The sequence below is a fragment of the Bos indicus genome, chromosome 15 (assembly GCF_029378745.1).
Source record: "Bos indicus isolate NIAB-ARS_2022 breed Sahiwal x Tharparkar chromosome 15, NIAB-ARS_B.indTharparkar_mat_pri_1.0, whole genome shotgun sequence".
NCBI lineage: Eukaryota > Metazoa > Chordata > Mammalia > Artiodactyla > Bovidae > Bos > Bos indicus.
In genome coordinates, this window is record NC_091774.1 from 58160610 (window position 1) to 58186493 (window position 25884).

The window sequence follows — 25884 nt, forward strand, 5'->3', positions numbered from 1 at the left end:
CTGCCCATTTGGTACCAAGACAAGTTAATGAAACAGTGGAAATCTGGGAAACTAATCTTACAGGGAAAGGGGTTTGCTTCTATTTCCCCAGATGGATCCAACGAACTCACATGGCTTCCTCTTCGGAAGATTCGACCCAAGGGGGCCCCCGGCCTTCAAAATGGAGATGGGACAACAAGGACGCCAGGAGGAAGAAATTCCAATACAGGCCATGGCGGTTCTAAAGATCTCCAGGAAGCACCACCCTCGGCAGCATCACCCCTATGCTCTCCCAACTTGTGGACAAACAAAAACCCTTACTAACTGAGCTGAAAATTTGGTCTCTCAACAGGGATTGCCTCGGAGTCCTGAATACATTCTCCTGGCAATGCTCAGTCTTTTGGCCTGTACCTCCCTCCTCCTGAGCTCGGACTAGTACCCAACCCTCCTCTATTACAGGTGGTCGAACGGACAGAGAGAGGACCAATCGTTTCAACTAACGACTCATACATATGCCTTCTCCCTAGTACATTAAAGGGCCCTCACACCCTGGGGAGGAGAGAAAACTATTTAACAGTTCTTTAGGATATGGAGTCCTTCCCTTGTGCAGGGGCCCAGGGAAACTACGCATAAACGTCAGCCGACAAACTTGAGTTTTCGTCCCACCTCCAAAAGAAGACCTTCAGACACTGCTTGGGTCATTTACTATGAACCATGTTTACACTACTGAAACTCTAGGGAAAGAGTTAGGGAAAGAACAAAAATCATTATGTAAAAGGTTACTAATGAAACATTACCATGACAAAGGACTTCTTGGCTGGCTTGATGGCAGAATGACACCCCCTCCTCCTCCTCGAATCATCCTCGATAAACAGAGTGGGTCTAAACAATGGGACACTGGGGCTGCGAGACCCAAAAACTTGTAACTTGGACCAGACATTTTACAGGGACCAGTCGTGGTCATAGTAACTATTTCTATAATCAGTCATATTTTATACAGCCTATGTCCCACTTCCTTTTGTGATAGCCATAGGAAATTTACAATAAGACTTTATGTTCTGTTCAGTTCAGTTCGGTCGCTCAGTCGTGTCCGACTCTTTGCGACCCCATGAATCGCAGCACGCCAGGCCTCCCTGTCCATTACCAACTCCCGGAGTTGACCCAGACCCACGTCCATCGACTCAGTGATGCCATCCAGCCATCTCATCCTCTGTTGTCCCCTTCTCCTCCTGCCCCCAATCCCTCCCATCATCAGAGTCTTTTCCAATGAGTCAACTCTTCGCATAAGGTGACCAAAGTACTGGAGTTTCAGCTTTAGCATCAGTCCTTCCAAAGAACACCCAGGGCTGATCGCCTTCAGAATTGACTGGTTGGATCTCCTTGCAGTCCAAGGGACTCTCAAGAGTCTTCTCCAACACCACAGATCAAAAGCATCAATTCTTCAGCGCTCAGCCTTCTTCACAGTCCAACTCTCACATCCATACATGACCACAGGAAAAACCATAGCCTTGACTAGACGGACCTTTGTTGGCAAAGTAATGTCTCTGTTTTTGAATATGCTATCTAGGTTGGTCATAACTTTCCTTCCAAGGAGTAAGCATCTTTTAATTTCATGGCTGCAATCACCATCCGCAGTGATTTTGGAGCCCATAAAAGTAAAGTCTGACACTGTTTCCACTGTTTCCCCATCTATTTCCCATGAAGTGATGGGACCGGATGCCATGATCTTCGTTTTTTGAATGTTGAGCTTTAAGCCAACTTTTTCACTCTCTTCTTTCACTTTCATCAAGAGGCTTTTTAGTTCCTCTTCACTTTCTGCCATAAGGATGGTGTCATCTGCATATCTGAGGTTATTGATATTTCTCCCAGCAATCTTGATGCCAGCTTGTGTTTCTTCCAGTCCAGCATTTCTCATGATGTACTCTGCTAAGAAGTTAAATAAGCAGGGTGACAATATACAGCCTTGATGTACTCCTTTTCCTACTTGGAACCAGTCTGTTTTTCTATGTCCAGTTCTAACTGTTGCTTCCTGACCTGCATACAAATTTCTCAAGAGGCAGGTCAGGTGGTCTGGTATTCCCATCTCTTTCAGAATTTTCCAGTTTATTGTGATCCACACAGTCAAAGGCTTTGGCATAGTCAATAAAGCAGAAATAGATGTTTTTCTGGAACTCTCTTGTTTTTTTCCATGATCCAGCAGATGTTGGCAATTTGATCTCTGGTTCCTCTGCCTTTTCTAAAACCAGCATGAACATCAGGAAGTTCACAGTTCACGTATTGCTGAAGCCTGGCCTGGAGAATTTTGAGCATTACTTTACTAGCATGTGAGATGAGTGCAGTTGTGTGGTAGTTTGAGCATTCTTTGGCATTGCCTTTCTTTGGGATTGGAATGAAAACTGACCTTTTCCAGTGCTGTGGCCACTGCTGAGTTTTCCAAATTTGCTGGCATATTGAGTGCAACACTTTCACAGCGTCATCTTTCGGGATTTGAAATAGCTCAACTGGAATTCCATCACCTCCACTAGCTTTGTTCGTAGTGATGCTTTCTAAGGCCCACTTGACTTCACATTCCCGGATGTCTGGCTCTAGGTCAGTGATCACATCATCGTGATTAACTTGTATTAATTGTAAACTATATACTTGTCTTAATTCCTCTATCTGTTTAAGAAATGATTCCCTTTTGATTCTTCAATCTCGGAGTCATTTGTAGTTACCAGTAAATATCCAATGACCCTGGGAAGAAGGTCCCATGGCTGGACTAGCTTCCAGATTATTTCAATTTTGTGTTACTCTTGATTCATTTTAATCATAGTGCCTACAACTGGATACAAATCAAATTTCATTTTATAAATATAATAAAATAGGGGAATTGTCAGGAAGCATTTAACAGCAGGCTTCCTGTGTGCTGTTTTGGATCTGTCAGGAATCCTCTGTTCCTAATTAATTCCCAAATATTCAGGAATTAAGAGGAGAGGCAAGCATCTCCTGGGGCTGAGGGATCCAGGCATTTCCTTTGTTAGTTTTTCTATACGGTGATAAGTACCCTCTTCCTTCTTGTGAACCATATAGTAAAAGTGATTATGTACAACTCTCTCTCTCTCTTTAATATGGATTGCCTATGTTTTGTAAGTCTGGAATTTTAATCTTTATCTTTGCTGAGAATAGCTACAGTATATATGCCCACACCATGCTGATTAAAACACCTTTGCTCCATCAGAGCTTTGGTCCCCGTGTCTTGCTTTCCCTCTCTCTCTCTCTTTCAGGCTGATCCCCTGGAGCACAGAAGTCCTCTGGCTTCACTTTCCTGCCCAGGCTTTGTGCCTTCACCCCATCAAGAGGGTGCCTGAGGCCCTTGTGAACAGAGCAAGCCCCGTGCCAGGGGCTTTATTGGCTTTCTATGTAAACCAAGGAGCTGTGGCTGCACGGGCGCAGGAGGGCCTAGAGGAGCTATCCCACGTTGAAGGTCAAGAAGGATGGCGGTGAGGAGATATCTCGTCCAAGGTAAGGAGCAGCAGCTGCGCTTTGCTGGAGCAGCCATGAAGAGATACCCCACGCCCAAGGTAAGAGAAACCCAAGAGAGATGGTAAGTGTTGCAAGAGGGCATCAGAGGGCAGACACACTGAAACCATACTCACAGAAAACTAGTCAATCTAATCACACTAGGACCACAGCCTTGTCTAACTCAATGAAACTAAGCCATGCCCATGGGGCAACCCAAGATGGGCGGGTCATGGTGGAGAGATCTGACAGACTGTGGTCCACTGGAGAAGGGAATGGCAAACCACTTCAGTATTCTTGCTTTGAGAACCCCATGAACAGTATGAAAAGCAAAATGATAGGATACTGAAAGAGGAACTCCCCAGGTCAGTAGGTGCCCAATATGCTACTGGAGATCAGTGGAGAAATAACCCCAGAAAGAATGAAGGGATGGAGCCAAAGCAAAAACAATACCCAGCTGTGGATGTGACTGGTGATAGAAGCAAGGTCTGGTCCAATGCTGTAAAGAGCAATATTGCATAGAAACCTGGAATGTCAGGTCCATGAATCAAGGCAAATTGGAAGTGGTCAAACAAGAGATGGCAAGAGTGAATGTCGACATTCCAGGAATCAGCAAATTAAAATGGGCTGGAAGGGGTGAATTTAACTCAGATGACCATTATATCTACTATTCCGGGCTGGAATCCCTCAGAAGAAATGGAGTGGCCATCATGGTCAACAAAAGAGTCCAAAATGCGGTACTTGGATGCAATCTCAAAAATGACAGAATGATCTTTGTTCATTTCCAAGGCAAACCATTCAATATCACAGTAATCCAAGTCTATGCCCCAACCAGTAACGCTGAAGAAACTGAAGTTGAACAGTTCTATGAAGACCTACAAGACCTTTTAGAACTAACACCCAAAAAAGATGTCCTTTTCATTATAGGGGACTGGAATGCAAAAGTAGGAAGTCAAGAAACACCTGGAGTAGCAGGCAAATTTGGCCTTGGAATATGCAATGAAGCAGGGCAAAGACTATTTAATAGAGTTTTGCCAAGAAAATGCACTGGTCATAACAAACACCCTCTTCCAACAACACAAGAGAAGACTCTACACATGGACATCACCAGATGGTTAACACCAAAATCAGATTGATTATATTCTTTGCAGCCAAAGATGGAGAAGTTCTACACAGTCAGCAAAAACAAGATCAGGAGCTGACTGTGGCTCAGATCATGAACTCCTTATTGCCAAATTCAGACTTAAATTGAAGAAAGTAGGGAAAGCCACTAGACCATTCTGTATGACCTAAATTGAATCCCTTATGATTATACAGTGGAAGTGAGAAATAGATTTAAGGGACTAGATCTGATAGATAGAATGCCTGATGAACTATGGAATGAGGTTTGTGACATTGTACAGGAGACAGGGATCAAGACCATCCCCATGGAAAAGAAATGCAAAAAAGCAAAATGGCTGTCTGGGGAGGCCTTACAAACAGCTGTGAAAAGAAGGGAAGTGAAAAGCAAAGGAGAAAAGGAAAGATATAAGCATCTGAATGCAGAGTTCCAAAGAATAGCAAGGAGAAAAAAGAAAGCCTTCCTCAGTGACCAATATAAAGAAATAGAGGAAAACAACAGAATGGGAAAGACTAGAGATCTCTTCAGGAAAATTAGAGATATCAAGGGAACATTTCATGCAAAGATGGGCTCAATAAAGGACAGAAATGGTATGGACCTAAAAGAAGCAGAAGATATTAAGAAGAGATGGCAAGAATACACAGAAGAACTGTACAAAAAAGACCTTCATGACCCAGATAATCACGATGGTGTGATCACTCACCTAGAGCCAGACATCCTGGAATGTGAAGTCAAGTGGGCCTTAGAAAGCATCACTACGAACAAAGCTAGTGGAGGTGATGGAATTCCAGTTGAGCTATTTCAAATCCTGAAAGAAGATGCTGTGAAAGTGTTGCACTCAATATGCCAGCAAATTTGGAAAACTCCGCAGTGGCCACAGGACTGGAAAAGGTCAGTTTTCATTCCAATCCCAAAGAAAGGCAATGCCAAAGAAAGCTCAAACTACCACACAATTGCATTCATCTCACACGCTAGTAAAGTAATGCTCAAAATTCTCCAGGCCAGGCTTCAGCAATATGTGAACCGTGAACTTCCTGATGTTCAAGCTGGTTTTAGAAAAGGCAGAGGAAACAGAGATCAAATTGCCAACATCTGCTGGATCATGGAAAAAGCGAGAGAGTTCCAGAAAAACATTTATTTCTGCTTTATTGACTATGCTAAAGCCTTTTACTGTGTGGATCACAATAAACTGTGGAAAATTCTGAAAGAGATGGGAATACCAAACCACCTGACCTGCCTTTTGAGAAATCTGTATGCAGGTCAGGAAGCAACAGTTAGAACTGGACATGGAACAACAGACTGGTTCCAAGTAGGAAAAGGAGTACATCAAGGCTGTATATTGTCACCCTGCTTATTTAACTTCTATGCAGAGTACATCATGAGAAACACTGGACTGGAAGAAACACAAGCTGGAATCAAGATTGCTGGGAGAAATATCAATAACCTCAGATATGCAGATGACACCATCCTTATGGCAGAAAGTGAAGAGAAACTAAAAAGCCTCTTGATGAAGGTGCATGTGGAGAGTGAAAAAGTTGTCTTGCTGCTGCTAAGTTACTTCAGTCGTGTCTGACTCTGTGCGACCCCAAAGACAGCAGCCAACCAGGCTCCCCCATCCCTGGGATTCTCCAGGCAAGAACACTGGAGTGGGTTGCCATTTCCCTCTCCAATGCATAAAAGTGAAAAGTGAAAGTGTAGTCGCTCAGTCGTGTCTGACTCCTAGCGACCCCAAAGCTCAACATTCAGAAAACGAAGATCATGGCGTCCGGTCCCATCACTTCATGGGAAATAGATGGGGAAACAGTGGAAACAGTGTCAGACGTTATTTTTTGGGCTCCAAAATCACTGCAGATGGTGACTGCAGCCTTGAAATTAAAAGACGCTTACTCCTTGGAAGGAAAATTATGACCAACCTAGATAGCATATTCAAAAACAGAGACATTACTTTGCCAACAAAGGTCCGTCTAGTCAAGGCTATGGTTTTTCCTGTGGTCATGTATGGATGTGAGAGTTGGACTGTGAAGAAGGCTGAGCACCGAAGAATTGATGCTTTTGAACTGTGGTGTTGGAGAAGACTCTTGAAAGTCCTTTGTACTGCAAGGAGGTCCAACCAGTCAATTCTGAAGGAGATCAGCCCTGGGATTTCTTTGGAAGGAATGACGCTAAAGCTGCAACTCCAGTACTTTGGCCACCTCCTACGAAGAGTTGACTCATTGGAAAAGACTCTGATGCTGGGAGGGATTGGGGATGGGAGGATAAGGGGATGACAGAGGATGAGATGGCTGGATGGTATCACTGACTCGATGGCCGTGAGTCTGGGTGAACTCCGGGAGTTGGTGATGGACAGGGAGGCCTGGCGTGCTGCGATTCATGGGGTCGCAAGAGTCAGACACGACTGAGCGACTGAACTGAACTGATGTAAAACAAGGAATATCAGCCTCTTTCTCTCTCCTTTATTTTCTTATTGGTCAACTCTGGACCACCATGTTCTGGTCCATTAAAGGACCTCAACAGGGAAACAGTGGAAACAGTGACAGACCTCATTTTTCTGGGCTCCAAAATCACTGCAGATGGTGATTGCAGCCATGAAATTAAAAGACACTTACTCCTTGGAAGGAAAGTTATGACCAACCTAGACAGCATATTAAAAAGCAGAGACATTACTTTGCCAGCAAAGGTCCATCTAGTCAAGGCTATGGTTTTTCCAGCAGTCATGTATGGATATGACAGTTGGACTATAAAGAAAGCTGAGGGCGAAGAAATGATGCTTTTGAACTGTGGTGTTGGAGAAGATCTTGAGAGTCTCTTGGACTGCAAGGAGATTCAACCAGTCCATCCTAAAGGAGATCAATCCTGAGTGTTCATTTGAAGGACTGATGTTGAAGATAAAACTCCAATAATTTGGCCACCTGATGTGAAGAGCTGACTCATTTGAAAAGACCCTGATGCTGGGAAAGACTGAAAGCAGGAGGAGAAGGGGATGACAGAAGATGAGATGGTTGGATGGCATCACTGACGGAATGAACATGAGTTTGAGTAAATTGAGGGAGTTGGTGATGGACAGGAATGCCTGGTGTGCTGTGGTCCCTGGGGTCACAAGAGTCAGACACAACTGAGCGACTTAACTGAACTGAACTGAAGCTTAAACCTTCAATAAGTCAAGGAATTCCTTTTGCCTTTAGTCCGATTAAATTGGACTTTGAGCTACTTGCACGAAAAAGATTCATTCCTTCCAAATTTGTGACATGGGGTTTGTCTTTTAAATGAGGAAACTGCAGGAAAAAACAAACACTTTGTGTGTATATATGTGTGAACTTTTTATTGCAGACCCTGTGTATCTGTAGCTAACTCTGTGCCCTGCACATAGTAGGGGACAAGTATAGTAAGTGCTTAAAATAGGTTTATTTAGTTTAAGTGGTTAGTAAGTCAGAGAAGAGATTGTGCAAGAAGTGAAGTGAATCAGAGTAAATTCCTCTTCCTTTTCTTGGCCAAGCCAAGAATCCATTTGAATCCATCTGCTGTCATTTGTCAATGTGCCAAGGGAAACGAAATTAAGCAATATGGCTCTTGGGTCCAAGAGTCCAGTCTCTCAACTGGAGACGGTTGGTGTTTTCTGCTGAAACACAATGAAAATAAGTCATAGTCTTTAGTTAGCATAAACACTGAGGAAACTCATTTGGTCTCTGTTTTCATGATGCCAGATATCTGGATAAAAATTAAAATGTGTGGTCAATATGCTCCTCATAATCTATGCATATGACATCACATGGATAAATATCCAGTTACTTAACCAGACTTCTCATCGTGTAGCCAGGGTGGTTTAGGTCATTGAACGTGATAGCAGGAAGGACTTTGTGGTACTGATACCAGTGCGTTATGACTTTGAGAGGAAGATAAGTATAAACACAGGCAAATCACATGAGTGTTTCAGTTACATTTCAAGGCAGAAAGAGGACATAACCATAGAAACAGGGATGCTGCCTGTCTTCCTACTCTTTCCCTGTCTTTTCCTTCACAACTCTGTTCAACATATAATCTTATTTATTTGTGTTAATTTTCTTTCTGTGTTCCAGAATGTAGGGCTCCAGGAAGGCAAGGATTTCTCTTTATTTTTGCTCACTGCTCTTTCTATAGTACCTAAAATAGATTCTGGCATATGACAAATGTTCAATAAATGTGTGATGAACAAATGAGATAGCAATTTGCTTAAGGATATCCTTAAGGATAGCAATTTGCTAAGCAATTCATAAATCAAAAACTAAAATGGCTGGGTGAAACAAACACTTTTTTCCCCCCCTTAAATTAAAAGACCCAGTGACTTACTGAGTGCTGCCTGGTTCAACTGTAATCTTTGTGACAATAAATAATTTGTTTAATCTTCTATCCCTTGGATTCTCCATACAGAAAATGAGGATAACAGTACCAATCCCCTATTTTTCAAAAAAATTTTAAATGTCCCAAAAGAGGCAATAGCTGTAAAGGTGTTAGGTTAAAGATGCAAGGAAGGAGCTTAGCAAGGATGGGCTTTCATGAAATTAAACAATTATTTCAGTTGTCCACTGACTTGCTAAACTGGCAAAAGTCCATTTCTCAGCTTTTGTTCCTATACATACTAGCAACAACACATTAATCAGTTTTGTATATTCTTGTTCCTTCCAAAGTATTGTTATTGCACATTTTAATTAACCATTTCCAAACAAAACTGCCTTTCATACATTGCAAATTTGTCTTCAAAGTCATAAACTTTTTAGTGATAAAAATAGGACATACTCACAGAATCCAATCTAACTGACACTTATGTAAAATTGTGACGGGGCATTTCTCCAGGGTAATTACCCTTCCTCCCAATAGTTAATAGTTAAACAGCCTTTCTGTTATGGGAATTCAGCTAATCCTCTTCCCATTTGTTCCTTCAGTTTAAATTCTGTTTTCCAGGGTCTCCCTGCCAATCCTCAAAAAGAGACCCTGTACCTTTAATAGCAGAGACCTGGTGAGAGGTTTCTTTCCAAACTTGTTCCCTGGCTTCCAAGTGACGAAACCAGCTGTAATTTGAGAGCAGAAAGATCCTCAGGATATCATTAGCCAAAGGAAAATCTCCGCATTCCCACCCAGTCCAGGAGTAGAAATCGTATCAGAGGGCAAGAGCCTTTCTCTCCAGCTACAGGCTCCATTTCCCAAGGAGCAAGAGGGACCTCGGAGAGCCAGAGTGGGGCAACGGAGCCAGCCAGCATCCAGCCAGAACCCTGGAGGAGGGGTTCCCCATCGTGCCGGCATCCTGCCAGGAAACAGCCGGCTGAGTTCCAACCACCAGAGCGAGCGCAGGAGCTCAGAGCGAGGGTGCATCCTGGGCTGCTGGCTGCGGGGTGGGCTACCCAGGCTCTGCTGCGCAGCCACATGAAGCCAGCTGGGGAGGGGGGGTCAGGGTGCAGCAAGGCGACTGGGACTGAGGCTGACGCCGTTGCAGGGAGGCACTGACTCCCAGGGGGACCCCCTCCCCTTCCTTGCGTCTGGGCGAAAAGTCTTCTCCAGGGGTCCCTGGTCATCCTGAATATCCAGGATGGTGTTCCTGAAGTTTCTCTGGATGGGTTTTCTCTGCCACCTGTGTCAGGGCTATTTCGACGGTCCTCTCTACCCAGAGATGTCCAATGGGACCCTGCACCACTACTTTGTGCCGGACGGGGACTACGAGGAGAACGACGACCCCGAGAAGTGCCAGCTGCTCTTCAGGGTGAGTGACCACCGGCGCTGCTCCCAGGGGGAGGGGAGCTCGGCCAGCACTCTGCTAAGCCTCACCCTGCGGGAGGAGTTCACCGTGTTGGGCCGCCAGGTGGAGGACGCGGGGCGCGTGCTGGAGGGCATCAGTAAGAGCATCTCCTACGACCTGGACGGGGAGGAGAGCTATGGCAAGTACCTGCGGCGGGAGTCCCACCAGATCGGGGATGCCTACTCCAATTCGGACAAGTCCCTCACTGAGCTGGAAAGCAAGTTTAAGCAGGGCCAGGAGCAAGACAGCCGGCAAGAGAGCAGGCTCAACGAGGACTTCTTGGGGATGCTGGTCCACACCAGGTCCCTGCTGAAGGAAACGCTGGACATCTCCGTGGGGCTCAGGGACAAATATGAGCTGCTGGCCCTCACCATCAGGAGCCATGGGACCCGACTAGGTCGGCTGAAGAACGATTATCTTAAAGTGTAGGTGAAGGGGCAAACTGCCCGGGAGAGGGCATCAAGTCAGTCCTCCTGGTGGAGGATGGGGGACAGAGCCAGGGCTAACTTTCCCCTTATACCTACTATTTTTTATAACCTGATTTGCACTCGGAGAATGATCCTGAAAATGGAAAAAAGTGAGAGTTGAGTGGTTTTAGTTTTGTACACTATTTATGTGATTGTTACTGGTTTGTCACCTGGAAAGGACAATTTAAAGCCATGCCTCCTGCCTTTCCCAGAAGGGCTTTATAGACTCTGCAGAGACACCTGTTTCAGCCACATCTAAAAGGACACAGTTTATGCAGTAAGGACTGATTAAAGTTCCCCATCCTGGAGATTAAGTGAAGATGCCCAGGGAGCTTGTGCACAGCTCCTTTCAGCCTTCTCTCCTGGGCTCTGAAAGCTGTCAACATTGCCTGTTTTTCAGATGAGGTCAGAGGTGCTGCTCAGCATGCCTGCCAGAGGATGGAAGCTTGTTTCTTCTCCTTTTCCTTCTTATTTATTAACCATGGTCTCCACGGTTTTGTTTTTCTTTGTCTTCTTTTTTCTTTTGGATTTTGGGGGTGTTTTTTAAAAGATTATTGGCTAGAAACTATATGCAAATCATCTTTTGCAGGGAGATGTCTGCGGTGCCTCTGTGGGTATGTGTTTAAGTTAAAGGAGCCACATGTAAGAAGCCTAACCTTTGTGGTGGTCATGAACTCCTGTGATCTGCCAATTTGCCATGTCTCTCACTGTATGCGTGTGTCATCAGCATGGCAGTCCATTACAAAGAAGTAGGTAGATCGTCTTGACACACCTCCAAAAGCCTGGGATTTAGGTTACCAGTGTATTTTTTCTAATTTGGGGGTTTTGCTTCTGTTTGCTTATTGAAAACTTGTACTTCGAGTAGAGGGAATTCTAATTCTCATAACTCCTTAACTAAGTTTTATTATTCAGCCAATAAATATGTTCTCATATAATACTTGCTTATTTTCTAATTCATATTCGTAACTTTCATATTGCAAAGAGGAGCCAATGCAAAAGGAAAGAAAGGCTGGGATTTAAGCCAGTTTACTTAGAGTATATGATAAAGCAGGCAGAGGATCGCTGCATATTTAGCAATCCTCCCTTCCCTGGCCGCCCTTACCATCCTCAAAAGGAAACAAAAAATCTAGACTGTGTCAAAACTTGATCTCTGCTGGTCTGCCTAAAACTCCAATTTTCTCTAGTGTTTTTGCATAGAATCAACTGAAAAAAAGTTTATGGTGAGGCTCAGAGCTTATACGCCCTTGGAATGCAGAGGGAGAGAGCTCCATTCTAAGTTGTAGGAACTACAGTAATGTTTGCTAATTTTGAAGACAGGTCTACATTATTTCATTAATAATTTTAAAAGTGGAAATGCACTTTATTTCATATCATTCCCCAGCCAGTCTTCATCCTCGCCTTAAATATGTGCATATCTGCACAGATCCACACACACGCGGGCACACACACACTAAGAAATAAGTATTCATTATCTCCTTTTCAACATGGATGAAAAGTCTCCTTTTCTCTCCCATGCATGAGGAATCCAGTTTTCTATTCCTCTGAAGTGTCCAATGTCCTCCTATGACAATCAGGGAAACTCAGATTCAGAAGGTGACCAACCCTCAGTTAGTTCCAACAGCTCCAAGTCTCCTAGATTTAAGTATGGGATTTTCCCACAATGCTTTTTTCAAGGATGCTGAGAAATGAGATAGAGTGACCTGAGGCCTGTGGCTTTGCATAACTCTTTCATTGTTTAAAATAAAAATGAACAAAATATGGAACAATACTTCATACAATCATTTATTATTTCTTTTCATCACCCAAGGCTCTGCTTTTAACCACCAAGGGTATGTGAGAAATAGGTAAATGATTTTTTAAGAGAGTTTCAGTCTTTATTCTATGAAAGATGAGAAAAAAAGATAACAGCAGAGGCAAAAGAGATTATATTCAGTACTCAAATGATTGTAGTTTATGGTCACAACCCTTGCTATCTCAAAGCCTCATATCACTCACTTCAGGGTAATCACCTTTAATCCCCAGACGTATTAAATGTCATCTTCTCAATTTTCCCAGCTGTAATAGGAAGATATTAGACTCATGACATGGATGGAAAACTGCTTTCCTCATGATGTTAATTTCAACCAATTGTTAATGGCTTCATAGAATAATAGTATATTAAAAAGGATTTAAATAACACAGTTGCAAAGATTGCTGTCCCCAATTAGAGGTCTTGCATGCGTGCAAGTAGGCGAGTAGTAACCCATCTGCTACAAATTTGAAAACCTCAGAATAGAAGATGGCTGAAGTTCTTTCCAGTGCTGACATTCTATGATTCCTACAAAACCAGAATTAAATTGTTTAACATTGACTCATCCATTCAAGGCTAGACATATAGCCAGTAATCTCATAGAGTCTTATGTAAATGACCCCAGAGGTCAAATAGAAATTTCCAGGTGGGGAGAGTAAGCCGTCCTGGACTACCAACACAGAGGCTGGCATTACAGAGAATTTCCAAATTAGGATAGGGAGCCAGCCCCACACAAATCTTCCCTCTCTGCTTCCTTGTTATTCTTATTAAGACTTTATTACACAGTGACAGAATTCTTTTTCTTTTTTTTTTAAGTAGTTGTGCCTTATTGTTCAGATCATGAAATATCTTAAAAATCTGAATAAAACTGTGTACTTTCTTTCCTGAGGAATGTACTTATAAGAACATTCGTACAATGTAGGTTAATCTTTCTTTAATAAATATTTGTTGATCACTCAATATGTGTCAGGCACTAGTTAGGTTGTAAGTAATACTGAGATATTACAAAGAGTTGAGACACCATCTAACTGAAAGCTTAAAAAACCTCTTAGAGTTTTATTTGGAGTAGGAGGAATTTATTATTATTATTATCATTAAACAAAATAGCTAGCTTTCTTGGAGAACTCATTTTAGCATTATTGGTTAGGGCCTGTGCTAAGAACTTTGCTTGGGTACTCCCTTAATTCTGACAACAAACTGTGTGAGGAAAATATTATATGAAAGGAATTAATATATGCCAAGAGCTTAGAATAGTACCTGACACAGAGTGAATCCTCAGTAAATGTTAGTTGCTGCTATTACACTGTTTATTATTATGATTATAACTGAGGCCCAGAAAGCCTAGGTAATTTTTCCAAAGTTAAAACTGTGATGTCTTATTTACTTCACTACGTTCTCACTTCTTAAGCTGATGATTATCTAGTGGAATATATGATCAAATAAAAGAAGAATATGGAGGGCAAAAATCCACCGGGGCCACCATTTGTCTATTCCATATGGTGTCCTCTCCAAGTCAGTCAGCCTAGAGCCTAAGGCAGTTCAGATGCCAAGTTCTATCAGTCAGAAACTGACTCTGGTAACAGAATTTCTCACTGATACCTTCTCTGAGGCATTGTTCAATACCACTCAACTTCACACTTCCAATTTCACCTTGTGGACACTAGCTTATCCTACTTTGAGGGGCTCCATAGATAGAGTCTGCCAATTAAGGACGCCAGGTTGTGTTAGCCTCTGCAGTAACCAAAACCACACTCAGAGAAGCTGGCAGGTGTGGGTGTGCTATGCATGGCACATGGAGAGGCTCTCCTATAGTTTATGCACTTTCATTGCCTTTTAAACTCTCATTTACAATTTTTCTAAGGAAACAGACTCAAAAGTTTCTGAGAGAAGCCTTGAAACTTCAATCATAAACTATTTTAACAAGTAATAAAAGTGTCCATGAAAAGCACTAAAGATATGAAATGTCCCCAAAGTGTATGCTAGAATTTCCTTGGGATATTTTTCAGGGGATGGTTATTAAAATCTTCTTGATAAAGAAGAATACTTGAGTGTGAAATATGAATGTTGAATGTGCTTTATAAATGTTTTAATATAAAAGGAAAAATAACTGGAGACATAAAAAGTCTTGTTGATGTATGGCAAAACCAATACAATATTGTAAAGTTAAAAAGTAAATAAATAAAGCTAATGTAAGGAAACACACACACAAAAAAAGAAATAGAATACAGAAATACGAACAGTCATTCACCAGTATAGAGAAGGAGATTTTTCAAATCATCTTCATAATTTTGGAATCAGGGTGGTCCTTAGGAGTACTATTTCCAGAGTCAGAATCCTCAAGGATATGTTATTCATCAGACATTGTCAAAATGCAACCATATGAGGTAACTAGGATAGAAATAGTATACTCAGCCTTCTGAGTTTGTGGGTTCTACATCCATGGATTCAACCAATCTCAGAGTGAAAATATTCAAAAAGGAAAAAATAAAAATTCCAAAAAGTTCCAAGAAGGAAAAAGCAAAAGTAATACACTGGCAACTATTTCCATAGCATTTACATTGTATTAGAGAGGAAATGGCAACCCACTCCAGTGTTCTTGCCTGGAGAATCCCAGGGACGGGGGAGCCTGGTGGGCTGCCGTCTATGGGGTCGCACAGAGTCGGACACGACTGAAGTCACTTAGCAGTAGCAGAGATTATAAGTAATATAGCAGGTGAGTGTATGCTCAGTCATGTCCGACTCTGCAACCCCATGGACCGTAGCCCACCAGGCTCTTCTGTCCATGGAATTTTCCAGGAAATAATACTGAAGTGGGTTGCCACTTGCTACTCCAGGGGATCTTCCTGACGAGGGATGGAACACACATCCTCGTGTAAAGAATCCACCTGCCAATGCAGGAGACACAAGAGACATGAGTTCAATTCCTGGGTCAGGAAGATCCCCAGGCCACTCCAGCATTCTTGCCAGGAAAATTCCGTGGATAGAGGAGCCTGGTAGGCTACAGTTCATAGGGCCCCAAAGAGTCAGACATGACTGAGCACACATGCAGACATTATAAATAATTTAGAGATGATTTAAAGTATATGGGAGAATATGCATAGGCTATATGCAAATAATAAGCCATTATATATAAGGGACTTGAATATCCCTGGATTTGAGTATCCACAAGGGCCCTGGAAACCAATCAACTGCAGATAAAGACGGACAACTTGTATATAGACATTTAAGGAAACTGACGCCTAAAAGAGAATTTGAGTGTGGCACACAGGACATTAGCACATGTACAAGGTTCTGTGAAAGCTCAATGAAAGTATAAACTAGAATAGTCTGGAAAATGTCAAACAGTGTAAATAAGATAAGAATTTTATATAATCACACATTCAAGAGATATGCTATTTTTATTTATTTGATTTAATTTAAATTAATTTATTTAACTTACTTTGTTAATTTTATTTAATAATTTATGTTATTATTATTATTACTTTGCTTTTTAAATAACTTTTTTTCTAGTTATATAGGCCATACCTGCTGCATTCTAATAGCAGGGCAAACAGCAAACACAAAGAAAATAGGATTGTTTATAATTCTCAAACTCCCCCTTCCATACACCCAAGATTTGCATTTTGGTTTGCATTCTTTTAGTATTTTTCACATATATCTAGGTATATTTTTAGAAAAAAATGATATCAGAATAATACATTACTTTGTGGCCAATGTCTAGTTCAGGTGTTGCTGCTGCTAAGTCACTACAGTCATGTCCGACTCTGTGCGATCCCATAGACGGCAGCCCACCAGGCTCCCCCGTCCCTGGGATTCTCCAGGCAAGAACACTGGAGTTGGGTTGCCGTTTCCTTCTCCAATGCATGAAAGTGAAAAGTGGAAGGGAAGTCGGTCAGTCATGTCCGACACTTAGCGACCCAATGGACTGCAGCCTACCAGGCTCCTCTGTCCATGGGATTTTCCAGGCAAGAGTACTGGAGTGGGGTGCCATCGCCTTCTCCGAGTTCAGGTGTTAAATATGCTCAATTGCATAAATGCTTTTAAAATGTTTCACTCTGTCCACAGCACTTGGGAGGTAGAAGTTTTGGACTCACGTCTAGCCCCATCGTGTATTAGTTGTGCACCTTTGAAGAAGTCCCTTAAATGTCCTGAAATTCAGTCTCTTTGTTTGCAAAATGAAGATAATTGAACAGGCACAGCTCAAAGTGTTTTCCATACATTATTTTATATAACATTTCAGGTGGATGTTATAGTTTCTGAACTTTCTGGATAACGACACTGAGGCACCAAGAGGTTAAGGTCTTACAGCTAGACAGGAGTGGAGTCAAGATTCAAACGCAGGCAATCTGATTCCTCTGCTGCCATCCTAACCACTAATGAGGCTTTTCCTTTCTGGAGGCAGGAGACTGGACACATGACTTCTTAACTCTCAGCCTCTTCCAGGATCTATGACATGTGGTCTGTGAAATGAACATTTTCCTTTTATGATTTCCTTAATTGAAAAAGGCAAACCCAATTTTCTCAAAGAACTTTTTTCTCTGCTTGATTTTATGCTGGGCCAAGTATCTCCCTGGGGCTTCCCAGGAGGCTCATTGGTAAAGAATCCGCCTGCTATTGCAGGAGATGTGGGTTCAATCCCTGGGAAGAGATTGGAGAAGGGGAAGAACCCCTGAAGAAGGAAATGGCAACCCACTCCATTATTCTTGCCTGGGAAGTCCCTTGAACAGAGGAGCCTGGCGGGCTACAGTCCATGGGGGTCGCAGAAGAGTCAGACACGATTTAGTGACTAAACAACCCCAAAGTCTCTCCTTACACTTGTGTCACCTGTGGTTCTCTCCCTAAGAACACCTAGCTTCTTGCTAAATAGGATGTTTGCCAAGCACTTCCACAAGTATTAGCACATTCTCTCTTCACCCAAGTTATAGATGCTGAATTGCCCCGGACAAGTTATGGTGGTTCACCATTTGGAAATGGTAGCCCAGTATTCATAGCCAGAAATGTTATGCAGTCAGGATGAATCCAGATATAAAAACTCCTGATGCAGGCACCACTTAGCCTGCAGGACTGCCTTTCACTCATCTATTCATTCACTCAAAATACAATTATTGGATGCCTACAATGTATTTGGTGCTATTGAGGATACAGCAATCAGATAAAATCTGTGCCCTTCTTGATCTTATATTTACATATGCAGATATAATGAATTCATTAGGACCTCTTTGTTGAGGGAAGAGATAAATAAACTAAATGCAAATATATGTATAAATAAAATAAATACATATATATGCAATATATACATATAAATGTTAAACAGTGAACTGTATATAGTATTTTGGTTAAGATGACTAAGGAAGATCTGAGTAAGTAGAGGTTATTTGAACTGAGCCTTAGATTTTGAGTAGAAGGCCAAGAATGTAAATATTACAAGAAAAGAGTATTCCTACAAAACCCTTCAAGCAGAGATAATTTTATAAATTTGAGAAGATGGAGGGGGAGGGAGGAAGCCAGTGGAATTATAGCAGAGTAAATCAGAGGAAATTAAAAACTGGGTCAGAGATGAGAACTGAGGCTAGGTAATATAAGAACTAAATGGTTATCTTAGGAAATTTGAGTGTTATTATAATTTTAATGCACTGGAAGTCTAAGGAGAGGATATATTTAGGTATTAATTAATATAAGATATATACTATTGAAATATTAATAATATTGGATATAATTCATTTCAATTATCAAATTTCCATTTAAATAGTATTCAAATTTCAATTGTACTTCTCTTGTGGCTCAGCTGCTAAAGAATCCATGTGCAATGCCTAAGTTGGGAAGTTTGATGCCCAGTTTGATCCCTGGGTTGGGAAGATCCCCTGGAATAGGGAAAGGCTACCCACTCTAGTATTCTGGCCTGGAGAATCCCATGGACTGTATAGTCCATGGGTCACAAAGAGTTGGAACTTGGAAGTCTAAGGGGAAGAATGGTATTATCTGACTTACACAAAAAAGATTATATACAGGGCAGTAAGAATGGAAGCAGGAAAGCCACTTGGTTGCTACAAGGTCATGCTGATGGCAGATGAAGAAAGCTTGGTCCAAGGTGGTTTTGGTAAAAATGGCAGGAAATGACCTTGATTCTCCCAATACATCTCATTATTGTTTTTGTCCCATAAGAATGTGTGTCATTATTTGCGAACTTCTTCTGCATTGGTCCTATTTCCCGGCTCCTGACTCCATTTTTTCTCTCCCTCCCACTTTGGGCTTGATTTTAGCACTGCCTTCCTCTGATTCTTTTCTCTTGAGGCTTTTGGATGACCTCAGAATATTGCATTGCCTTGTATTTGATAAGGGCACAGAGCATCCTATTTTGACTTAAATAGCATTTACTTGGATGGCTTGTACATTTGACCATCTTCTTTTTTTCTTTTCCACGAAAAACAAGACATTTTATATATCAATAGCTTGCTGTTTACAGAGTGGTACCTGACAGCTGTGATTAATGAGGTAAAGCCTCCATGCTTTGGGGCTGGCAGTGATGGCTTGCGTTTTCCAGTTGTGAAAAGTTTCCTGCTGCAGGAGTTAAGGAAATGTGTTTCCTGAACATCTTTTTTTTTTTTTGCTTTGATCTTTGCTCAGCCCTAAATGCGGGTGCTCTGCACAACTTTCAAAATGTATCCTTTGCTGGCAGTCCCACTGAGTCAACCACTAACATTTTCCACATGATTCCACTACAGATGAAATTATAAAGGGCAGAAAACCTAGTGGGTTCGCTCTGCTCTGAGGTATATTTTTGCTTACCCTTCAAGTGTCAGTTATCTGCTGCCCTGGTTTCCCCTCCTCCTGGCTTTAGCCAAGCTCGTTCCTGTTGCTTCCTTTGCTCTCCATCTCTCTCTCTCCTTTTGTTATTAGGAGCATGGGAAGTAGAGGCAGAATTCTGATTCACATCATGACTCTGCAATTTAGTAGCTGTAGAACATAAGCAAAACATTTAACTTCTAGGAGCCTCAATTTCCTCTGCTGTACAGTGGGAATTGTGGCATGTAGTTTGCAGTGTTCTTGGATTTGATAAACCAAAGTGTGGAGAAGACTTACTATAATACTGAGCAAAAGTAAGTCTTGCCATGAGAAGCTCATGAAAGACCCCTCTTTAAAAGGGATACCTTTACAAATAGGTTCATGTATAGCATTTTTCTAGATTCCACATATATGCATTAATATGCAATATTTACTTTTCTCTTTCTGACTTCACTCTGTATGACAGTCTCTAGGTCCATCCACATCTCTGCAAATGATACAATTTCATTCCTTTTTATGGCCGAGTAATATTCCATTGTATATATGCACTGAATCTGAGTCTGAGTGAAAGTCACTCAGTTGTACGACTCTTTGCAATCCCATGGACTGTATAGTCCTTGGAATTCTCCAAGCCAGAATACTGGAGTGGGTAGCTGTTCCCTTCTCCAGGGAATCTTTCCAATCCAGGGATTGAACTCAGGTCTCCCACATTTCAGGAGGATTCTTTACCAGCTGAGCCACCAGGGAAGCCCAAGAATACTGGAGTGGGTAGCCTATCCTTTGTCCAGTTGATCTTTCCAACCCAGGAATTGAACCAGGGTCTCCTGTATTGCAGGTGGTTTCTTTACCAACTGAGCCATCAGGAAGTCCCTACATCTTCTTTATCCATTCATCTGTTGATGAATGAATTGAGATATTGGGATTGGCATATATACGCTATTACATGTAAAATAGATAACTAATGAGAACTGGCTATACAGTACAGTGAACACTACCCTGTGGTATGGGGGAACTCAATGCTCTGTGGTGACCTAAATGGGAAGGCAATACAAAAGAGAGGGAATGTATGTATACGTATGGCTAATTAAAGTACTGTTGAAACCTGGCTTGGAGAATTTTGAGCATTACTTTGCTAGCGTGTGAGATGAGTGCAGTTGTACGGTAGTTTGAACATTCTTTGGCATTGCCTTTCTTTGGGACTGGAATGAAAACTGACCTTTTCCAGTCCTGTGGCCACTGCTGAGTTTTCCAGATTTGCTGGCATATTGAGTGCAGCACTTTCACAGCGTCATCTTTTAGGATGTTCAACCTGGATTTAGAAAAGGCAGAGGAACCAGAGATCAAATTGCCAACATCTGCTGGATCATTAAAAAAGCAAGAGAGTTCCAGAAAAACATCTGCTTTATTGACTATGCCAAAGCCTTTGACTGTGTGGATAGCAACAAACTGTGGAAAATTCTTCAAGAGATGGGAATACCAGACCGCCTGACCTGTCTCCTGAGAAATCTGTATGCAGGTCAGGAAGCAACAGTTAGAACTGGACATGGAACAACAGACTGGATCCAAATCAGGAAAGGAGTATGGCAAGGCTGTATATTGTCACCCTGCTTATTTAACTTCTATGCAGAGTACATCATGTGAAATGCCAGACTGGATGAAGCACAGGCTGGAATCAAGATAGCTGGGAGAAATATCAATAACCTCAGATGCACAGATGACACCACCTTGATGGCAGAAAGCAAAGAAAAAATAAAGAGCCTCTTGATGAAAGTGAAAGAGGAGAGTGAAAAAGTTGGCTTAAAACTTGACATTCAGAAAACTAAGATCCTGGCATCTGGTCCCATCACTTCATGGCAAATAGATGGGGAAAAAATGGAAACAGTGAGAGGCTTTATTTTGGGGGGCTCCAAAATCACTGCAGATGGTGACTGCAGCCATCAAATTAAAAGACACTTGCTCCTTGGAAGAAATACTATGACCAACCTAGACAGTACATTAAAAAGCAGAGACATTACTTTGCCAGCAAAGGTCTAGCTAGTCAAACCTATGGTTTTTCCAGTAGTCATGTATGGATATGAGAGTTGGACTATAAAGAAAGCTTGGCGCTGAGGAATTGATGCTTTTGAACTGTGGTGTTGGAGAAGACTCTTGAGAGTCCTTTGGACTTAAAGGAGATCAAACCAGTCAATCCTAAAGGAAATCAGTCCTGAATATTCATTGGAAGGACTGATGCTGAAGCTGAAACTCCAATACTTCAGCCACCTGATTCAAAGAACCGACTCATTGGAAAAGATCCTGATGCTGGGAAAGATTGAAGGTGGGAGGAAAAAGGGATGACAGAGGATGAGATGGCTGGATGACATCACCAATGCAATGGACAGGAGTTTGAGTAGGCTCCAGGAGTTGGTGATGGACAGGGAAGCCTGGTGTGCTGCAGTCCATGGGGTCACAGAGAGTTGGACATGACTGAGCTACTGAACTGACCTGATAGATGATTTACTTTGTTGTACAGCAGAAACTAACACAACATTGTAAAGCAACTATACTCCAATTAAAAAAAAAGGGGACACCTTGTGTATTCTTAGGTTAAAATGAAAAAAATGTATTTCAAATAAGCCTTAGATGCTGTATGTGTGTGTCATATGTACTGACCTCCCCATTCTAGGCATCTCAGAAGCCATACCCATGTTTGTTTCCATTCATATAAGAGAAACTCCTATGCACATATGTGTTTATTTCACAAACACTCCTCATTTGGGACAAGGGAGTGAAAGCTACAACAGGAAATAACAGTTAGTAACTTGCTTACCCTTCCTTTCAAGTGTTAACAGTGCTTTTGCTTTCTGCCTTGAGTGTGGGGGTGATGCACATGAAAGAAACTCAGGGATTGCGATACATGGGCAGCTACGGTAAAAGAGCTCTCAAAGCTTGGCAACAGGGCTACAAAGTGAGAGAGAATAAGAACAGTAATTCCTAATATTTATTGAATGTGCACTCTCAGTCGTTCAGTGTCCAACTCTTTGCAACCCCATCGACTGTAGCCCACCAGGTTCCTATGTCCATGGCATTTTCCAGGCAAAAAATACTAGAGTAGTTTGCCATTTTCTCCTCCAGGGGATCTTCCTAACAGAGGGGTTGAACCCACATCTCTTTTGTCTCCTGCCATAGCAGGTAGATTCTTTACCACTGAGCTACCTGAGAAGCCCATTTATTGAGCACTACCTACATATTTGGTCCTGGGTACCCTGAAAAGTCCAGTTTTCAGACATATAAGACTAAGGCCAGAACTCATTTGTGGTGATCTCACTATGGAAAGGATTAGGGTGACAGCATGTTCTTCTTTATGTAACCCCATGCTCTGGCTGTATGATTTCCTGAACTTGACTGCCTGGCAGTACTCTATAGTCTCCAAGTCATGAGTTTGCCAGAGCTGGTAGATTGGATCCAAACCTTGTGTCAGCTCAGACATGTGTGGGCTTCACTAAGAGAACTTGGGGACATTTGCATGTAGCTTGACAGACCTCCTGAAGTGTAAATTTCTGCACTGAGTAATTCTCTACCTTGCCTGCTTCTCCCCTGTGCAGTCTCTACCTGGACTGCAAAGGAAGAGGCGCTGGCTCAGATGCACAAGATTCAGGAGAGGGCGTGGTGATCCTTGCAGCACACGCTCAGAGAAGACTTGGATCTTCACCCTGTTCAGTGTAAAAGCAGATAGTTTGGCCCAGTGAACACTAATCTGTGCATATACTTAGCAATAAATCTAAGAAATAAATAAGCAGCATTTTGTTTCTAATTAGAGGCATTGTGTTCACTTGGGAAACTTCGGAAATAGAACAATTTTTAACTGTTTGGCTCAAACAAAAACTCATTCAGGCCTAGAAATTGGCAAAGGCCATATTAATGATAAATACTTATCCCATAATCACATTTTCCATAGCCTCTCTAATTTCCAAGAGTTTTGCCATAAAAAGAATCACAGTGAAAAATCTGGACTGACAGTTCACAAGACAGTTCACAATCATGACATAATATTAACGGTATGTTTGGCTTTGCAGGGTTCTCCCATTTCCTCTGTAAAAATATGACCATAACCAAAACATGAAGCCACCACTTTGCTTACCATTCACTATTTTTCAAAGGACTTATTCACTCATTTTTCTGTTCATTCAACAAGCATTTGTTGAATACCTACTATGTGCAATTGCTTTACTAGATTTAGAGCATAATAGTTGTAATAATAATGATAATAATAAAAATAAAGCAATAGACAATGTTTTTACACTTATTATATACCTAGCACACTATTTTGAGTGTATCACATTTATTTAACGCAGGTAAACTTTGCAACAGTCCTTCACAAGTCTTGCCTGTAAACTGTTCCATGACCTTTCTAGAGCATCACCAGATACCTATGCCAACCCTTCTTCTGGCCTCCTCCCTGATCTGCACTCTTGCCAGAGTCCTCTCTCTGGCTACCAGCCTCTCCTGACCTGACCCATCCTACCCTCTACAGAAGTGCTAACTGTGAAGGGATCAGGCAGTCTTTAAATCAAGAGTTCAGGAGTATTTGGAGACAGTTCTTCCTCAGTGATACAGTTCAGTTCAGTTCAATTCAGTCACTCAGTCATGTCCGACTGTTCGCGACCCCATGAATCGCAGCACACCAGGCCTCCCTGTCCATCACCAACTCCCGGAGTTCACCCAGACCCATGCCCATCGAGCCGGTGATGCCATCCAGCCATCTCATCCTCTGTCGTCCCCTTCTCCTCCTGCCCCCAATCCCTCCCAGCATCAGAGTCTTTTCAAATGAGTCAACTCTTCGCAGGAGGTGGCCAAAGTACTGGAGTTTCAGCTTTAGCATCATTCCCTCCAAAGAAATCCCAGGGCTGATCTCCTTCAGAATGGACTGGTTGGATCTCCTTGCAGTCCAAGGGACTCTCAAGAGTCTTTTCCAACACCACACTTCAAAAGCATCAATTCTTCAGTGCTCAGCTTTCTTCACAGTCCAACTCTCACATCCATACATGACCACAGGAAAAACCATAGCCTTGACTGGACGGACCTTTGTTGGCAAAGTAATGTCTCTGCTTTTGAATATGCTATCTAGATTGGTCATAACTTTCCTTCCAAGGAGTAAGCGTCTTTTAATTTCATGGCTGCAGTCACCATCTGCAGTGATTTTGGAGCCCAGAAAAATAAAGTCTGACACTGTTCCCACTGTTTCCCCATCTATTTCCCATGAAGTGATGGGACCAGATGCCATGATCTTCATTTTCTGAATGTTGAACTTTAAGCCAACTTTTTCACTCTCCTCTTTCACTTTCATCAAGAGGCTTTTTAGTTCCTCTTCACTTTCTGCCATAAGGGTGGTGTCATCTGCATATACACTGAGCTACATAAAACAAACTTTAGATTTAAGTGAGAAAGAAATGTTAGAGAAGATTGGCAGGAGAAGACCTTGACTTCAGGCTCAAGCTTTCAGGACTGAGCCAACCAACCTGATCATGAAACCCCAGATTTCAACATTATGTTAACCTCTGTCAGGCTAAAATAGTAATAAAACTGTACTTGTATTTGCATCCCTATCATAGTTTTTGTCCGAGAGCTACATAATCTGAGAATATCAGAGATAGAAACAATCTTCACAAATGGAGAATCTGAAGTATAAACAAGTGAAGAAATGTTATTCCGGGTCACATAAGCTCAAGGTATTAAGGCCAAGACATCACAGAATCATGACCCAGGGAGGCCGAGCTTATCCCGCTCACCTGGTCAGTCCTCAGCTGCCTTAATCTGACAGCCCAGCCCTGACTTGCACTGCTTGAATTATAGGGTGCTCCCTTGTCTCTGGAGGAATGCATTCAATTGTCAGAGAGTTCCAACTCTTAGAAAGTCCTTTCGTATTTTGAACTGAAATCTCTCCCAGTGGGATTTCTACCACTCAGAGACTCACAGACTCATTTATCCCTTTTCTACTTCAAGTTAATCAAAGACCTGGCAGCTCCTTTAGTCAGGCTCCATAGACCCAATTCCTCCAACCCCTCCTTCTGTAACATGAGAACCAGGGTCTCCTCACTTTACCTTATTACCAGGAAGCAGCTATTCACAGTGGTTAAAATCATGGGCTTTGCAAACCGACAAACCTCTAGCTTGAATCTCAGTTCTGCACTCACAACACAAATGTCTAAAGACAGATTACTTATCCTGACCACAGCTTGGGTTCCTTTTACATGCATCAGTGATGATGATATTTCATTTATTCATGAATAACATGCATGAAATAACACACATAAAATTATAAGTACTATATCTAGTACTTCATAGGAATTCAACAATTATATCTGAATGAATGAATCCAAACCCTGGGTTGGATCTTTGCATAAATTCATCATGAATAAGGGAGCTGTATAGAAAAGAATAGCAAATTTGGAGAAGACTCTGTTTAGGAGAAGGTCGAAGGAAGAATGAAGAGGAGAAGCCCAAT

The 25884-nt window shown here is 42.0% G+C and overlaps 1 protein-coding gene across 1 annotated transcript; it reads left to right on the forward strand.

The window, feature by feature from the left end:
- Positions 1-9642: 9642 nt before the first annotated feature.
- FIBIN (fin bud initiation factor homolog) lies at positions 9643-11763 on the forward strand. The gene has a single exon (XM_019975634.2). It carries the CDS (start codon positions 10155-10157, stop codon positions 10788-10790), a length of 636 nt encoding a protein of 211 aa, XP_019831193.1. The 5' UTR covers positions 9643-10154; the 3' UTR covers positions 10791-11763.
- The last annotated feature ends 14121 nt before the right edge of the window (positions 11764-25884 follow it).

Coding starts and splice junctions, on each gene's coding strand:
- FIBIN (XM_019975634.2), top strand. CDS start 10,155: ATGGTGTTCCTGAAGTTTCTCTGGATGGGTTTTCTCTGCCACCTGTGT.